Source organism: Phodopus roborovskii, unplaced genomic scaffold (assembly GCF_943737965.1).
Source record: "Phodopus roborovskii unplaced genomic scaffold, PHOROB, whole genome shotgun sequence".
In the NCBI taxonomy this organism is placed as follows: Eukaryota; Metazoa; Chordata; class Mammalia; order Rodentia; family Cricetidae; genus Phodopus; species Phodopus roborovskii.
Genome location: NW_026126638.1, coordinates 5,063,829 through 5,077,241, shown reverse-complemented (window position 1 = coordinate 5,077,241; position 13,413 = coordinate 5,063,829). Strand labels below are relative to the sequence as shown.

Here is a 13,413-nt window from a genome sequence, read left to right as displayed (position 1 = left end):
TCGTAGATGTACATTTGCAGTCTGCTTAATCTCTGTGGCTATCTTTATAACTTTCTTTGTATTTATTCTTGGTGTTTTCATGTCACGTATCTTCATCCCATTTATTTTACTGTTCCTTCGATTCTGCCCTCTGTCCTTGCAACCTCTCCTTCCCCGCCAAAAAAGAAAAATAAATAGATAAATAAAATTTAAGAGAGGAGAAAAAAACAAGAAGAAAACAAAACAAAAGGGAAAAATCAGTTTTATGGAAGCTATGAGGCCCAGTGAGTCATTCAGTAAACCCTTCCATCCATAAATCTTTACTTGCTATTGTTCATTGCAAAGAGTTATTAGTCTAGTTTGAAGCCTCCAGTTTCTGCTACACTCTCAATGCTGGGCCTTAATTGGAACTCCTCTTAGATGTCCTGTTGTTGTCCTGTGTTATGGAGAACCTGCAGCTTTGTGTCTTCAGGACCAGTCCCTTCGTATTGTCCAGCAGGTCACAGACAGGGAAGATGTTAGGGTGAGCCAAGTCATAACCCTGGCTCTGGGCCTGGACAGATGCAAGGTTGGTCAGGCCACCAGTTCTCCCGTGACCTCAGCACCAAGCTGAGCTCTCCAGCATCACCCTGGCTAATTCAGCCCTTGCAGTGCTGAGCGCTTAAGCGGCCAGGCCAATTCTTCCAGTTTCATGTCCTGGGGTGGGGGTTGGGGTCAGTTAACCCATATCTACACTTTCAGGGTCGGCTCTGCTTTGTTGCCCAGGCTTGGTGTAGGGGCCACTCTCCCTAGTGCTGCTCCTATAGATTTAGGAAGATGGGGAGCTTTAGCATGGCCATAATGTAACATGAGTTAGTTTTGTTGTAAGTAGCCTGCACTCTTTCCAGATGGCAACATGGGCCAAAAGGATATGAAAAACGTATTTGCAGTCTGTGTAAATGTTTAGGGGCTGTCCTTGTGCTAATTGGAAGTCACAGGTGAGAACTATTTATTCAGCCTGTTGGTTAGTAGCGTGGGCAGGGGATGCCTATGCTTCTACCACCCCAGTATCTAACACTATGGCATAGCCTACGTTTCAGGTTCCCTCATGTTAAAAGGAATTGCCATCTGTGTACCAGGTGTAAGTGTCCCGAGGCATAGTCCCTCTTGTATACATGAAGGATGGGGCACTAATTCTTCTAGGGATCAATGCAAGAATGAGATGGGGAGTGGTCAGTGTTGGGCCAAGGAAGAAGATTTTAGATATTGAGGGGTAGGCAAGATTGGAAAGTAAGTTTGGCATCTTCTACTAGTTCCACTTGAAGAGAAAGAACCTGGGAAGGAGTTTGACTTTGTAAGTTTTTATAAGAAGTGGGACAGGTAGGAGAAAGAGGAGGGGAGAGAGGGACACATGAGGGCTTAGGAAGCCTGAGTTAGAGGAAGAACAAAGAAAGACAGCAAGGAAAGAGATACCTTAATAGAGGGAGCTATTATGGACTTAAGGAGAAATCTGGCACTAGGGAAATCTCCAGGAATCCACAAGGATTATCCCAACTAAGAATCTAAGCAATAGTAAAGAGGCTACCTTAAATGCCCTTCCCCTATAATGAAAATGATGATTACTTTAAATGCCATCATAGAGCCTTCATCTAGTAGCTAATAGAAGCAGCAGCAGAAGCAGAGGTTCACAGCTAAGCATTGAGCAGAACTCCTGCTCAATGGGAGGAGTGATGAGCAAAAGGGTCAAGACCAGGCTACAGAAACCCACAGAGACAGCTGACCTGAATAAGGAGGAGCTCATGGACCCCAGACACAGCTGGGGAGGCTGCATAAGACAGAAGCAGGCCTCCTGAATGTGGGTGTCAGTTGGGGGGGTCTATGAGGCCTCTGGCAGTGGAAACAGTATTTATCCCTAGTGCACAAATGAGCTTTGGGAGTTCATTCCCTACGGTGGAATACTCTCTCAGCCTAGATACAATGATGGGGCAGACTTAGATGATCCCCATGGAAAGCCTCCCCCTCCCTGAGGAGTGGCTGGGAGGAGGGATGGGGGCTGGTGGGGGGAATGGGAGGATGAGAAGGAGAGGGAACTGGGATTGGCATGTAAAATGAGATTGTTTCTAATTAAAATAAAAGTTAACTTAAAAAATAAAGAAATGGGACAGGTTGGGGTAGGAGAAGGTTGTTGTAGATGACCCAAAAGTTAGGATTTTGTTGTTGTTGTTGTTTTTGTTTTTTTAATTCACAAATAAGGAGCTCAGCAGCTACTGAAGCACATATGCAGTGTGCCCGTTCCTGGCTGTTTAGGTCTAATTTTTTGACAGGTATGCTACAGGTGCAAAGGAAGCTCCCAGCTGGTGGTGTAGGACTCCAAGGGCATAACCCTCTTTTTCTATTGCATAGAGGTCTGGGAGTTGAAGATCTGGAGCCTGGAGGAGAGCCTTTTGGAGCTTCTAGAAGGGCTGAGTAATGGGATTAAGGAGAGGTTCATGTGAAGATCCAAGGGCTGCCTGATATAAGGGATAAGCTAGGAAAGAAAAAAAAGAGAATCTGGGAATATAAGAAGCCAGCTATTTCTAGGGATAATAAAAATTTCCTCTTTAGTTGTTGGAAGTTGTCTTTTGGGGGCTGCATCAAGAACCAGCTGAGCAGCCCAAAGTTTGTACCTGAGTCAGGGTGTGTGGATGAGGGAAAGGCTAGCTATAGACAATAAAGAAAAGACAGAAACACAGACTAAAATTCAGGAAGACAGATTCAGTTAATACTGAATTGCCCTGAGTTTATTTTTCACAATTCTTATATACCTAAACCAAAAAGGGAAGCATGGTATCATGTATACGGAACAAACAGACTTTCCTTTCTCACTTATTCTACAGGTTCCGTAACCACACCTTAGCTTCAACTTCTTGTTCCCTAGCCTTGAGGTCAGGAGAAGCCACACCTCAGATTCAGGTCTATTGTTATTAGAATAAAACAGACAAACACCCTACTGTGGCCACACCTTTGACCTTTAGGTCTTAGAATTGTTGAGAACAGTTTTGAACTCTCTGCCCTTGTGCCAAGATGAAGTGCAGCCATCTTTTTGGGCACTGACATTTAGTAGAGGGGATTGTGAGAGACTGGATTAGGTGATGGCTTTGTGAGTTGGGGTAATGGTTAGCCCCAAGTAGGTGACATGAGGAATGGACAGTTCGACCTTGGAAGGTGAGACTCTACAGCCATGGATGAACAAAAAATTTAGAAGAGCAGAGGTGTTACTTTGGGTAATTTCTAAGGATGGACTACAAAGTAAAATATCATTCACATATTGTTCGAGTTTAGATTTGGGGAGAGACAGGGAGAGTAGGTCAGAAGCTAGGGCCTGGACAAAATAGATGTGGGCTGTCCCAGAATCCTTGGGGTAGGACAGTCCAGGTGAGCTGTGTGGAAAAGTGAGTATGAGGGTTATTCCAGGTGAAAGCAAAGATATTTTGAGACAGAGCTAAGAGGGATAGAGAAAAAAGCATCATTGGGATCCAGAACTGAGAAATGAGAGGTCCCTAAGAGGACAGTAGAGAGAAAGTTGAAGGGATTAGGCATGATGAGATAGAGGGGGACCACTGCAGGATTAGTGAGCCTGAGATCTTGAACTAGGCAGTAGATTCCTTTATTCCTTTACAAGACTAGGGGCATTAAAAGGAGAGGATGTAGTACAAAGTTATTTGTTTGTTTGTTTGTTTGTTTGTTTGTTTGTTATGAGGTCAGAGATGATAGGTTTAAGTCCCCTAGGCCTCTGGAATGGGAATGGGTACTAGGATTGGGTAACATACTGGGAAGGGGAATGGTTTCTAGCAACAGGGGGAGGGGGGGACTTGGGTGTCCCAGACTTGGGGGTCCACATATGATGCTAGCAGAGGAAATGACATATTGGCACCAGTAGAGTGGGTGGCTAGGAAGAGGAGGAGCTGCTGACAAGTCTGGGGTCAGGCGAATGGGGAGAGCAAAAGAAATAGAAGCTCCTACTTTGGCTAAAAGATCCTTCCCAGTAAGGGCACAACCAAAACTGAGTGAGTGAGAGCAATAACCCTTGAAAATGCAATAGAGTGGTGGGATCTGATGAGGTAGGTAAGGCTGTCCCCCAACCCCAACAAAATAGAAAAACAAGGAGAGGTGGGTCCCCAAGATTCCCTCAGGCAGAGTATGTGACACCTATGTCCAAGAGGAAGGATATGGATCACCCTGAAACCTTGATGTCCACCCTGTGCTCCCTCTCAGAAATGACAGTATTTGGTTCAGGAGAGCCTGGTCCCCTCAGAGATTGAGGGATAGGCGGAGCTTGCTTTAAAGGGGACCCTTTGCATGCAAACAGAGCCTTACACAGCCACACAACCCATGGTGTAACCACACAGCATATGACATAGTGATGTATGGCCATAGGGCCCCTGGGCTGACTAAGTACTTGCCTGAATGCCAACAATGACTGTTGGGGTTATCACTGGCTTAGTCGATTGGTTAGCTGTGATTGGTGGTTTACAGATACTCTCATTTTTCAATGTTATCTTTATAGCCACTTTTTCTAGCCAAGTTGTATTTTGCTGATATCACCAGAAACATGCTGATGAAGTGTGAAGGGAATGAATATCTGTGCCATTTTCCCAGCCCTACTGGAAGTGCCCATGATGGGAAATTGTCATCAAGACCCTGACTGGGCTAGGTTTATTTGAGAGTTTGACTTGGGCTACAGAGTCCTTGAAAAGAAGACTTGCTCATTGCATAGATGATTAAAACAGATGTCAGTCCTGGAAGACTGCCCTTAAGTCTTTCTTCCTTACACCACCTGCTGAACAGAGCTGTTAATGGCGTGGTACCTGGATTCTCTCAGATCAAGAGAGGAAACAGAGAGAAAAGGGTCTAATGCTGTAATGGCCTAGCCTCAGAAGTAACGAACTCTTGCTGGTCGGTAGCTTTGGCCATAGTCATTAGCCTGGGTGTGATACGGAAGGAAATTTCTCAGTGCAGCGTTGGTACAGGTCTTGCAAGTTGTCACAATTCATACTCAACTTTCACAGCAAACACATACTAAAATCAAATTGTCTATAATTTTTACAGGTTAGTTTTTAATCGATTGTATAGATGCAGAAAAGCCCTTTTGACAAAGTTCAACTTCCCATTGAAGTAATCCTGGACCTCTCTTGTCTATACCCTTTGCCTTAGGAGGTGTTTAAATAATCAATTGCTTACAGATAAAATGGTTTTTACTTTCACAGGATTCAGAAGAAAGAGGTTGGCTTGGATTATAAACAACACAGTCCGTTGTTTTGCTATATGAGGACTCTGGAAATCTGTAATGAAGAAGAAAGTGTTAACGTTTGAAAACAGTAGGATGTTTAAAGTTATTTTTATTAACTTGGATGTTTTGATAACATTTGAGTGAGATACTTAAAAACCGAGTGATTTGGGGTTTTGTTTATTTGGTCTCATTTCGTTGCCTTTCAGCAAACTTCCACAATTTTAAAGTACAATACTTCATAAAACTCAGTTACTTCCTCACAGGCCACTAGCACTAAGACCATAGGATAGAGTCTGAATGTGATTATTTGTTTCTTTGTTGGATTTTTGTCCCTATCAGAAATGACTGGGTTGTATCTTTTGTCTTTTGAGACAGTGTCTCAGTATGCAGCTTCAGCTGACCCAGAACTAACAGACCAGGCCAACCTTGAACTCAAAGATATGTACTTGGCCTCTGTGTGTCTAGTTGGAATTAGAGGTGTGAATCATCATGCCTGGCCAGAAATGTTTTTGATGATATGTTGGTATTCTATGTAGTTAAGAAGTATGAGTTGTGTAAAAACAAACAGAAAGGAAGAAGAAGAAGAGGAGGAGGAGGAGGAGAAAAAGCACAAGAAACATATATGGACAATGAGACATACATAATAGCACACAAAAAGCCCATAAAAACAAAGTTGGAAAACATAACACATGAACAAAATATCTGAAAGGTTAGAATAAAGGTGCTCTGACAAAGCATTACAAAACAAACAACAACAGCAACAGAAACACTCTACCATTGAGTACATTTTTTCTTGTTTTGTGTTGGTCAACTACTGCTGGGCATGGGTCTATCCTTAAGTGTGGTTTGTAGGATTTATTGAGGGGAGGGGCATGGATCTGGGATCTGGGAGGAGTTGAAAGAAGGAAAACTGCAATCAGATTACACTGTGTGAAAGAAAATCTGAGTTGACCTAAGCATGGGGGGAGGGGGGGAGTGATGGTAGATGCCATTCTGTATATTTGTTTCTTATACTGGTTAATGAATAAAGCACTGTTGGCCAATAGGAAAGCAAGATAGGTGGGATTAGGAGACAAGGAGGAAAGAGGAAGAGTAAGGGGAGTCAAGATGGAGAGTCTGGAGAGAATAGGAGGCCAGCGGCTCTCCGAAAATGAAAAGCTGTGGATTCCTTCCAGACTAATGTGGTTTGAGCAAGTCAGACCCCCCCCCCCCGAAACAGAGTACCAGGTGATCCTACATTCAAAACAACTAGACAAAGCAGCCTTACAGACTACAGCCAGGATTTCTGCATCTTCTTAGAATCCCCCTTGACAGCGACCTTTACCAGCAGGAAGTAGTTTGGAAGGAACGACGCCCAAATTCCTAAATACTATTTATAAATGTTTGTTTTCATTTAAATGGAGTTAGTTATAAATGGTTAATGATCACAACCAATATCTTTTTAAAGGTAAAAAGGGGATTATGGTATAGATACGAATACTTTGTTTTGGAATGGATTTTCATTTATTGATACAAATTTAAGGTCAATTTTGTGATATATATATTTCTCCTCTTGTTTAGGTATTGTGTTTATATAGCTCATTTAGAAATATAATGTATAATTTAGTATAGATTGTAGATAGTTACATATAATAGTCAAAATTTAAGTTAGGTTTTTACCTATAATAGTCAAAACTTATAGTTAAATGAGTTAGGTTTTCTAGATATACAGAGATGTATTTGAGATGAATAGGCATTCTTCAAACCTTTCAAAGACCTACAGAATATGGCATTTAAAATGGTTTAGGTTTTTTCTTGACAGTGAGACATAAATGCTCCTGGCAACACCACCTGCGTCAGAAAGAAAGATGGACATGGAAGAAACGCGTTATGAAGTTTACTTCCAATATGGCAAGACTAGCCATTTGGACAAGATACTGCTCTTGTCTGGACTGTTTGACTTTATGCTGTATAAACTGGACATGCAGGACCCACAGAAAATTGACTGCTGATTCAAGATGGACATTGCTACAGAGTTCCTGCTTCATGGAAGTGTCTGCCAGACAGTCTGCAGGACACAAAGGAAAGTGACTGACAAACTGCCAATACAAGAAGACAGTTTAAACTTTCCTGCTTTGCTGAAGAGTCTGCCAGAAAGACACACTATGGCCTATGGGCTACAGATGGAAGATTACAAAAGAACTTCAGGTGACTGGCCAGGCAGAGAGTTGTCTCTGTCATTTATAGAATTTATATATTATCCTTCTGTGGTCTTTGAGGGACTTGAAGACAGATAGTTATGGTTATAGTTTTCCTTAGTTAAGCTTAAAGATAAGTTACATATAGGACTTTAGACTCACAAATATAGGATAGATGATAGAATAGTTTCTTTTAATCTTGCTAAATGTTAATGGACTAAATACTGTTAACTGTGATTCTTACTTGATAACTGTTGTGTTATATATTTTGCTATGTTAAGGTTAAAACCCTTCTTTTTATTTAAACAGAAAAGAGGAGATGATGGGAGATGTCATTCTCTATATATGTTTCTCATACTGGTTAATGAATAAAGCACTGTTGGCCAATAGGAAAGGAAGATAGGAGGGACTAGGAGACAAAGAGGAGATAGGAAGTAGGAAGAAGGAGTCAAGATGGAGAGACTGGAGAGAACAGAAGTCCGGGTCCACTCCCTGGTAAGATAAGACCACATGGAGATTAATAGAAATGGATTAATAATTAAGACAGAGCTAGCCTATAAGAAAATAGTACCTGGCCAACAGCATTATATCAAATACAGAGTCTTGGTGTGTTAATTGGGGCTGGCGCGGCAGCGGGACAAGACCAGCGGCAGGAGGAAAAACCTTATTCCTTACAGGGAAGAACATACATTTTGTCACAGTACGATTCTCTAGATTTCATGCTTATGAATGAGAATGTTATCCAAGGACAACATTTATTCAGAAAATAATTGCTGAATATTTGAGGATGCTAAAAAATGGTGGAAACCATTAGAACAATGAAAATGGCCCTGTTCTCTGGACATAACAGTATCTAAGACCACCTGAGTATGCATAGACAAATCTGGTGTTGTCTATTGTCTTACAGTAAGGAAAAGACAATAAAGAGAATTTTCTTGATGTCTCAGGTACACAATTTGATGTTACTTGAACATGAACTTGAATGTTATGGGTGGGACAGTCCTTTTTGCCCTTTGGGATTTTATATATTATCATGCACCACACAAGATATTTGAACTTCTGTGTCTCTGGCAGTGATTCTTCAGTAGTCATAGCTAGGATAAAGTCATAAAAAGTATGCCTCCCCCAAATCCTCAATAGCCAGACACTTACAGATCTTTTGAGGGGGCTGAGCCATCCTCCCACAGCCAGGTATGCCATTCTTCACTATAACGCATTCCAGTCCAGAAATGGTTTTGACTGTTGTTCATAAAACTCTGCTTAGAGGCAGAAAGGACAAGTTAACCAAATCTGAATGTACTCTGAAATCAACTTAAATTTTAAAAGACATTCAGAATGAGATTCACATTGTGGGTTCTCAAACTGAAATGTTTTTGAACTTCTGATCTGGGAGGCATAGTTACATGTCTTAAATTTCTCATTTACCAGGCCACTTTGACTCACACGGAAAAACACTACAAAATCTTGTTTCTTGAAAGGTGAAAATTGTCATAAAGAAAATGAGATCAGTGATTAAACATGACCCCAATGACAGCATCATAGGGGATAATTCTCAGACCTATATCCTCTTCAACCTGAGCAGAATATGGACAGCCTGAGAATTTTTTTCATAAGAAATGAATGATTTCCAAGATGAGTCTGGTGGTTCTGGTCTATAACCCCTAGTGTTTAGGAGACTGAAAAGAATTTTACTGCATTGACCTAGGGGGAGTTTAAAGGGCAGTTTAGGAATATAGCACAGTGGTAGGCATGCTTACTTGGTGTGTGTCAGCCCCTAGGCTTATTTCCATATGAAACACACAATAACAACAATCATAATCTAAATGATTTTATGTTCATATGATTTACTGCTGGCCCTACATTGCATTCCAGAAAGATGGCAAAATAATATATAATACATGCAAGAGATTATGTATTCTGCTCCAATGAAAAATAATTAAGACTCCCTGTGTTGGTTTTTTTTTTTTTTTTTTTTTTGGCATAGTAAAAAATAATAGCCTACTGATTCTAGAAAAGTTAAGAGGGTTGCACAATAGTTCCCTTATACTACACATACTTGAATAATTTTTGTAGACTTTTTAAGAATATTTCAAGGTACAGCAAATTGAGGATCTCAGCAACCATCATTGTCTACCTGCTAATAAAGACCTGCATGAGAGTGGTCAGCTTATGTGGAGCTCATGTCCCTCGGTGAGAAAGAATGTAAGAAGCAAGAAGGAAGTACATGCCATTTCATTTCTGGTTTCGAGCTGAAGAAGACTGGAATTGTTAGAGGCACAGAAATCTCTGCTTTCTTTCCAAGACTTTTCTTCTTTGGAAATGAAATAACAGTTACATTGATAACCAATCCACTTTTCTAGGCAAGCACAGCATTCAGAAACTAAAAGATAAAACACATCATTATAGAGTTCAACTTCTTTGATGCTACTTGACATTCAAAAAAATATTTGCTTGTTATTCATTTTTTTCCTGCAAATACTCCTTCAAAATTTGTTATATGCATCACATTTCTGGATTGCTAATCCAAACCCCTTGCTTCACGGAGAGGGTATTCTAAAGATAGATTCGAAATGAAATCATTTTCTGTCCTTTGTTATGTGTAATGATAGATGTAATGGCAGAGAAGACGAAAGAGTAGCAGTCAGAAGAATGACTTTGAGGTTGTACCCACAGCTGAGGGTTATAATGACCATAGGACTAATTAGCTGAAACCGACTACAGGGAAGGCCCCTACCAAGTCCCTAAGTCAGAGAAGGATACAGTACTTTGAAAGAATTCTTATGTGTTTAAAAAATGAGGATAAGTAAGCCAAATAACTTCAAGATTGACAGTTTATGGGTGGTAATGTGTCCTCCGAATCTCTCTTCCTTAGTAATAAGCATCAAAACACACTGTAGGCACCCAAATCTTCATCACACAAATGACACTAAGTTGAAATAAGAGAAAATTAACTGTATGATAAGAAGATTATAAACTTGAGGAGCATTTGAAAAAGAATATAAAAATAGAGTTTTGGACTATCTCTTGAGGGTAAGTAAGGTTTGTAATTACAGAGATGTCTACACTGTATTCTAAATCAAAAACGTTGAAAGGAAAGAATATAAAAGCAAAATACAAAATCAGATTTGTCTATAGTGTCTATTGTCATTTAATTTTGTTTATTAATTATTCAAGAACACTCCTTAAGAAATATGTATCTGCCATTTGAGGCTGGTATCTTCTCTTTTCCTGAAATTTATGATGATGTTTTGCTAGACTGCGTACCTGGAGTCTTCTCAAAAGCCCCTTCATGAGAAAATCAGCACCCAACTTGGTACAATGAGGCAGGCAGTCACACAACCCTTTAGATGAGGAATATAATAGTTCTTTTTCAGGGCACTGGCGTAGGCTTTCAAATGGAGAGTGGAAACCCTCCTATTCATCTTCCTCCTCTCTTTGGTTTCTAGCCATGACATGAGAAGCTGTGCAACCACACATGCTTCCACTGTGACGCATTGTCTTGGCTTAGGTACAAGACTGACAAGCCTAGCCAACCACAGACCAAAACTTCTAAAACTATGAGGAAAAAGTGAAGGTCTTCTGTATGCAGTGTTTACTTAAAGTACTTCTTAAGTAGGCTGACACAGACAATTCAGGGTAATCTTATTTTCCTTTTACTACAGCACAACACGGTGAGACACTGTTACTGAGTGCAACCGTGCACATGAGAGTGAACTACTCTGTCTTATCCTCTATCAGTCATAAAGCTTGTGAAAAAAAGTAGAACCTACCTTCCTGGAATTCTACAATGGAAGTTGGAGAAGGTATAGTAAATGCTGTAAGACATGAGTAGAGATTTGCTTAGTTTGACGTACATTTATTAAATAAAATACTACATTAGAAAAATTAAATATTTATTATTGAATTAGTTCATCGCGATGTTGATTTTTTTATAGCTATGTCTAGAAACACTTACATTTTTTCATCAAAAATCCCAAAGTAACCATCAGCAAAAGACATTTTATTCCAAAGATCACAGACATCAACCTCCATAGAGCGATCCTAGAAACTAGAAAAATACCAAACACATAGATTAATGACTAACAGATTAAAGCGTGAACACACAGAAGATGAAGTTCTTAAGAAGAGAAAAAAACCCAAATCCTTCCTGGGATGTCTCTCCATAAGACACTGGGGAATGAAAACTTTACTGCAGACCTCCACCCAGCAGCAATCTTTTGATGTGGTGTGCCTTATTCTTTGATGAGGTTATTCATACATATTTTCTACCCCATTAGAACCCTTTACCACTGACTCATTAAATCAGCAGGGACGTTTATCTCTATGGTGAGAATAGCTCAACAAGTAGCCATGATGCACAATGGGCTTGCTAAATAGACATTTTTTTTTCCTTTCAAGAATACCATGGATTAAAAAAAAAATCTGCATTAGAGAAATGATAAAAATGAAAGATTAATCACAATGTTGTTTTCTTACAGCATAAAACTAGTGAGTACCTAACAGGAATCTAACAGAATGGTGTCAAGATCCAGAGTCTGCCATTTATCATATTCCATTTTTGTCAGGAGAATACCATCACAGAATGTGTGTGTTCCAGGTCTGAATGCAGGTCAAGCTCAGACTAGTGGCTTGTAGAGATCTGCAGGAAAATCTGGTGTGGTGGGAGGTCCACCCTGATGTATGGATTGAGGATCTGAATTCTGTTCACCCTGAATTATGATTAAAAAAAAAAAGTAACCTTTGACTTTCTGTTTTCTCAACATTATCATAGTTCATATGTAAAGTCATTTGCTTATTGGATGAAACATTCCAATAGTAGATGATTCTCTCTTTAGAATATTGTCAAAACACAGTGCTTCCATCAACAACAGTGCAAAGTATCAGTGAAAAGACCACAACACAGAAAGAAAATTTATTTATAAAGTGTTGTGTCCTTAATATTTGACGTTCTCTATTCCTGTGCTAGAACTATGGTGCTGACGAGGTAATCAATTTAGTTTCAGTTTCGTTTTGAATTAAAAATAAAAAATCCCTAACTCAGTTAGAAAAGGTTTGCAAGAGGTTTAGCTTGATAAAGTCATGTTCAAGTTTCAAAAATGTGGAATCAAGAAAACAATGACTGCAGAAAGTGTTAAAGCATGGAAAGTCTAAAGGATCCAATGCTGATTATGTACTTTCTGTTTTCTTTGTATTAAAGACGGCCCTGAAATTGCTTAATCTGTGAGACGTCACATCTGGCTATTGTTTTATCATTGCTATGACTGGGCGTACGTACCTGCCATGAGAAGTGATGCTCCAAGGATGATTCAGAGGTGTGTTTATGCTTAAAAATGATGTGGATCCCAGAGCTGAGCAGGAAGCTGAGGAAGAGACAAGCATTAGAAGAGGCAAGGACATTGTGTGTTGAAGTGATGCTCTTGAATCATCTGTTGGTGGTACACGGATGCACAGTAGGAATATGAGCAGAAGTGAGGCCGCAAGCCTCTACCATGACCCAGGAACCACAGCACAGGAAATTCTCTCTGTAAGTTTGTGACAAAACAACAGAGCAAAAGGAGATAGGAGAGAGCTTGTTTTCAGTGTGTGAACATCAAAGCTGTCTCTAAAAATCTGTGCAGGCGAATTATCACCAGGCTAATCTTTATTAACATTTCTCAGAATTTGATACAGTTCAGTGACACTGGCTTTAAGGCAAGGAAATAGGGACAGTGTTATCTGTCCCACTTTTCAGAATCGCCTAAACATTGCAAAAATCCTACTCAAGCGACTGGTTAAGAGAAAGAACAATTGCAATTGTGTTCTGCCTTCTCCCTGTGATACCAGGCCCCCTCCCACCCCAATTCCTTATATATATTCCAAATAAACTTTGTACCCAAAACTTTTCTCAGTACTTAAACACCGAAACTGATGCTCAGCAGATACTGAGCTTGACTGTATCTGTTTCAGACAGTTGCCTATTCTTCTAAGCATTCATTCCCATCCCTCTGCCTCCCCCAACTCTTTCGTCCA

The 13,413-nt window shown here is 40.1% G+C and overlaps 1 protein-coding gene across 1 annotated transcript; it reads right to left on the bottom strand.

Annotated features, from left to right (window-relative positions):
* Nucleotides 1–5,045: 5,045 nt before the first annotated feature.
* On the bottom strand, nt 5,046–12,849 carry LOC127213003 (natural killer cells antigen CD94). The gene is made up of 6 exons (XM_051173234.1): nt 12,680–12,849; nt 11,360–11,452; nt 11,175–11,219; nt 9,633–9,784; nt 8,557–8,660; nt 5,046–5,279 (listed from the first exon to the last, which is right to left on the bottom strand). Exons 1-6 carry the CDS (start codon nt 12,684–12,686, stop codon nt 5,159–5,161), a joined length of 522 nt encoding a protein of 173 aa, XP_051029191.1. The 5' UTR covers nt 12,687–12,849; the 3' UTR covers nt 5,046–5,158.
* Nucleotides 12,850–13,413: the final 564 nt, after the last annotated feature.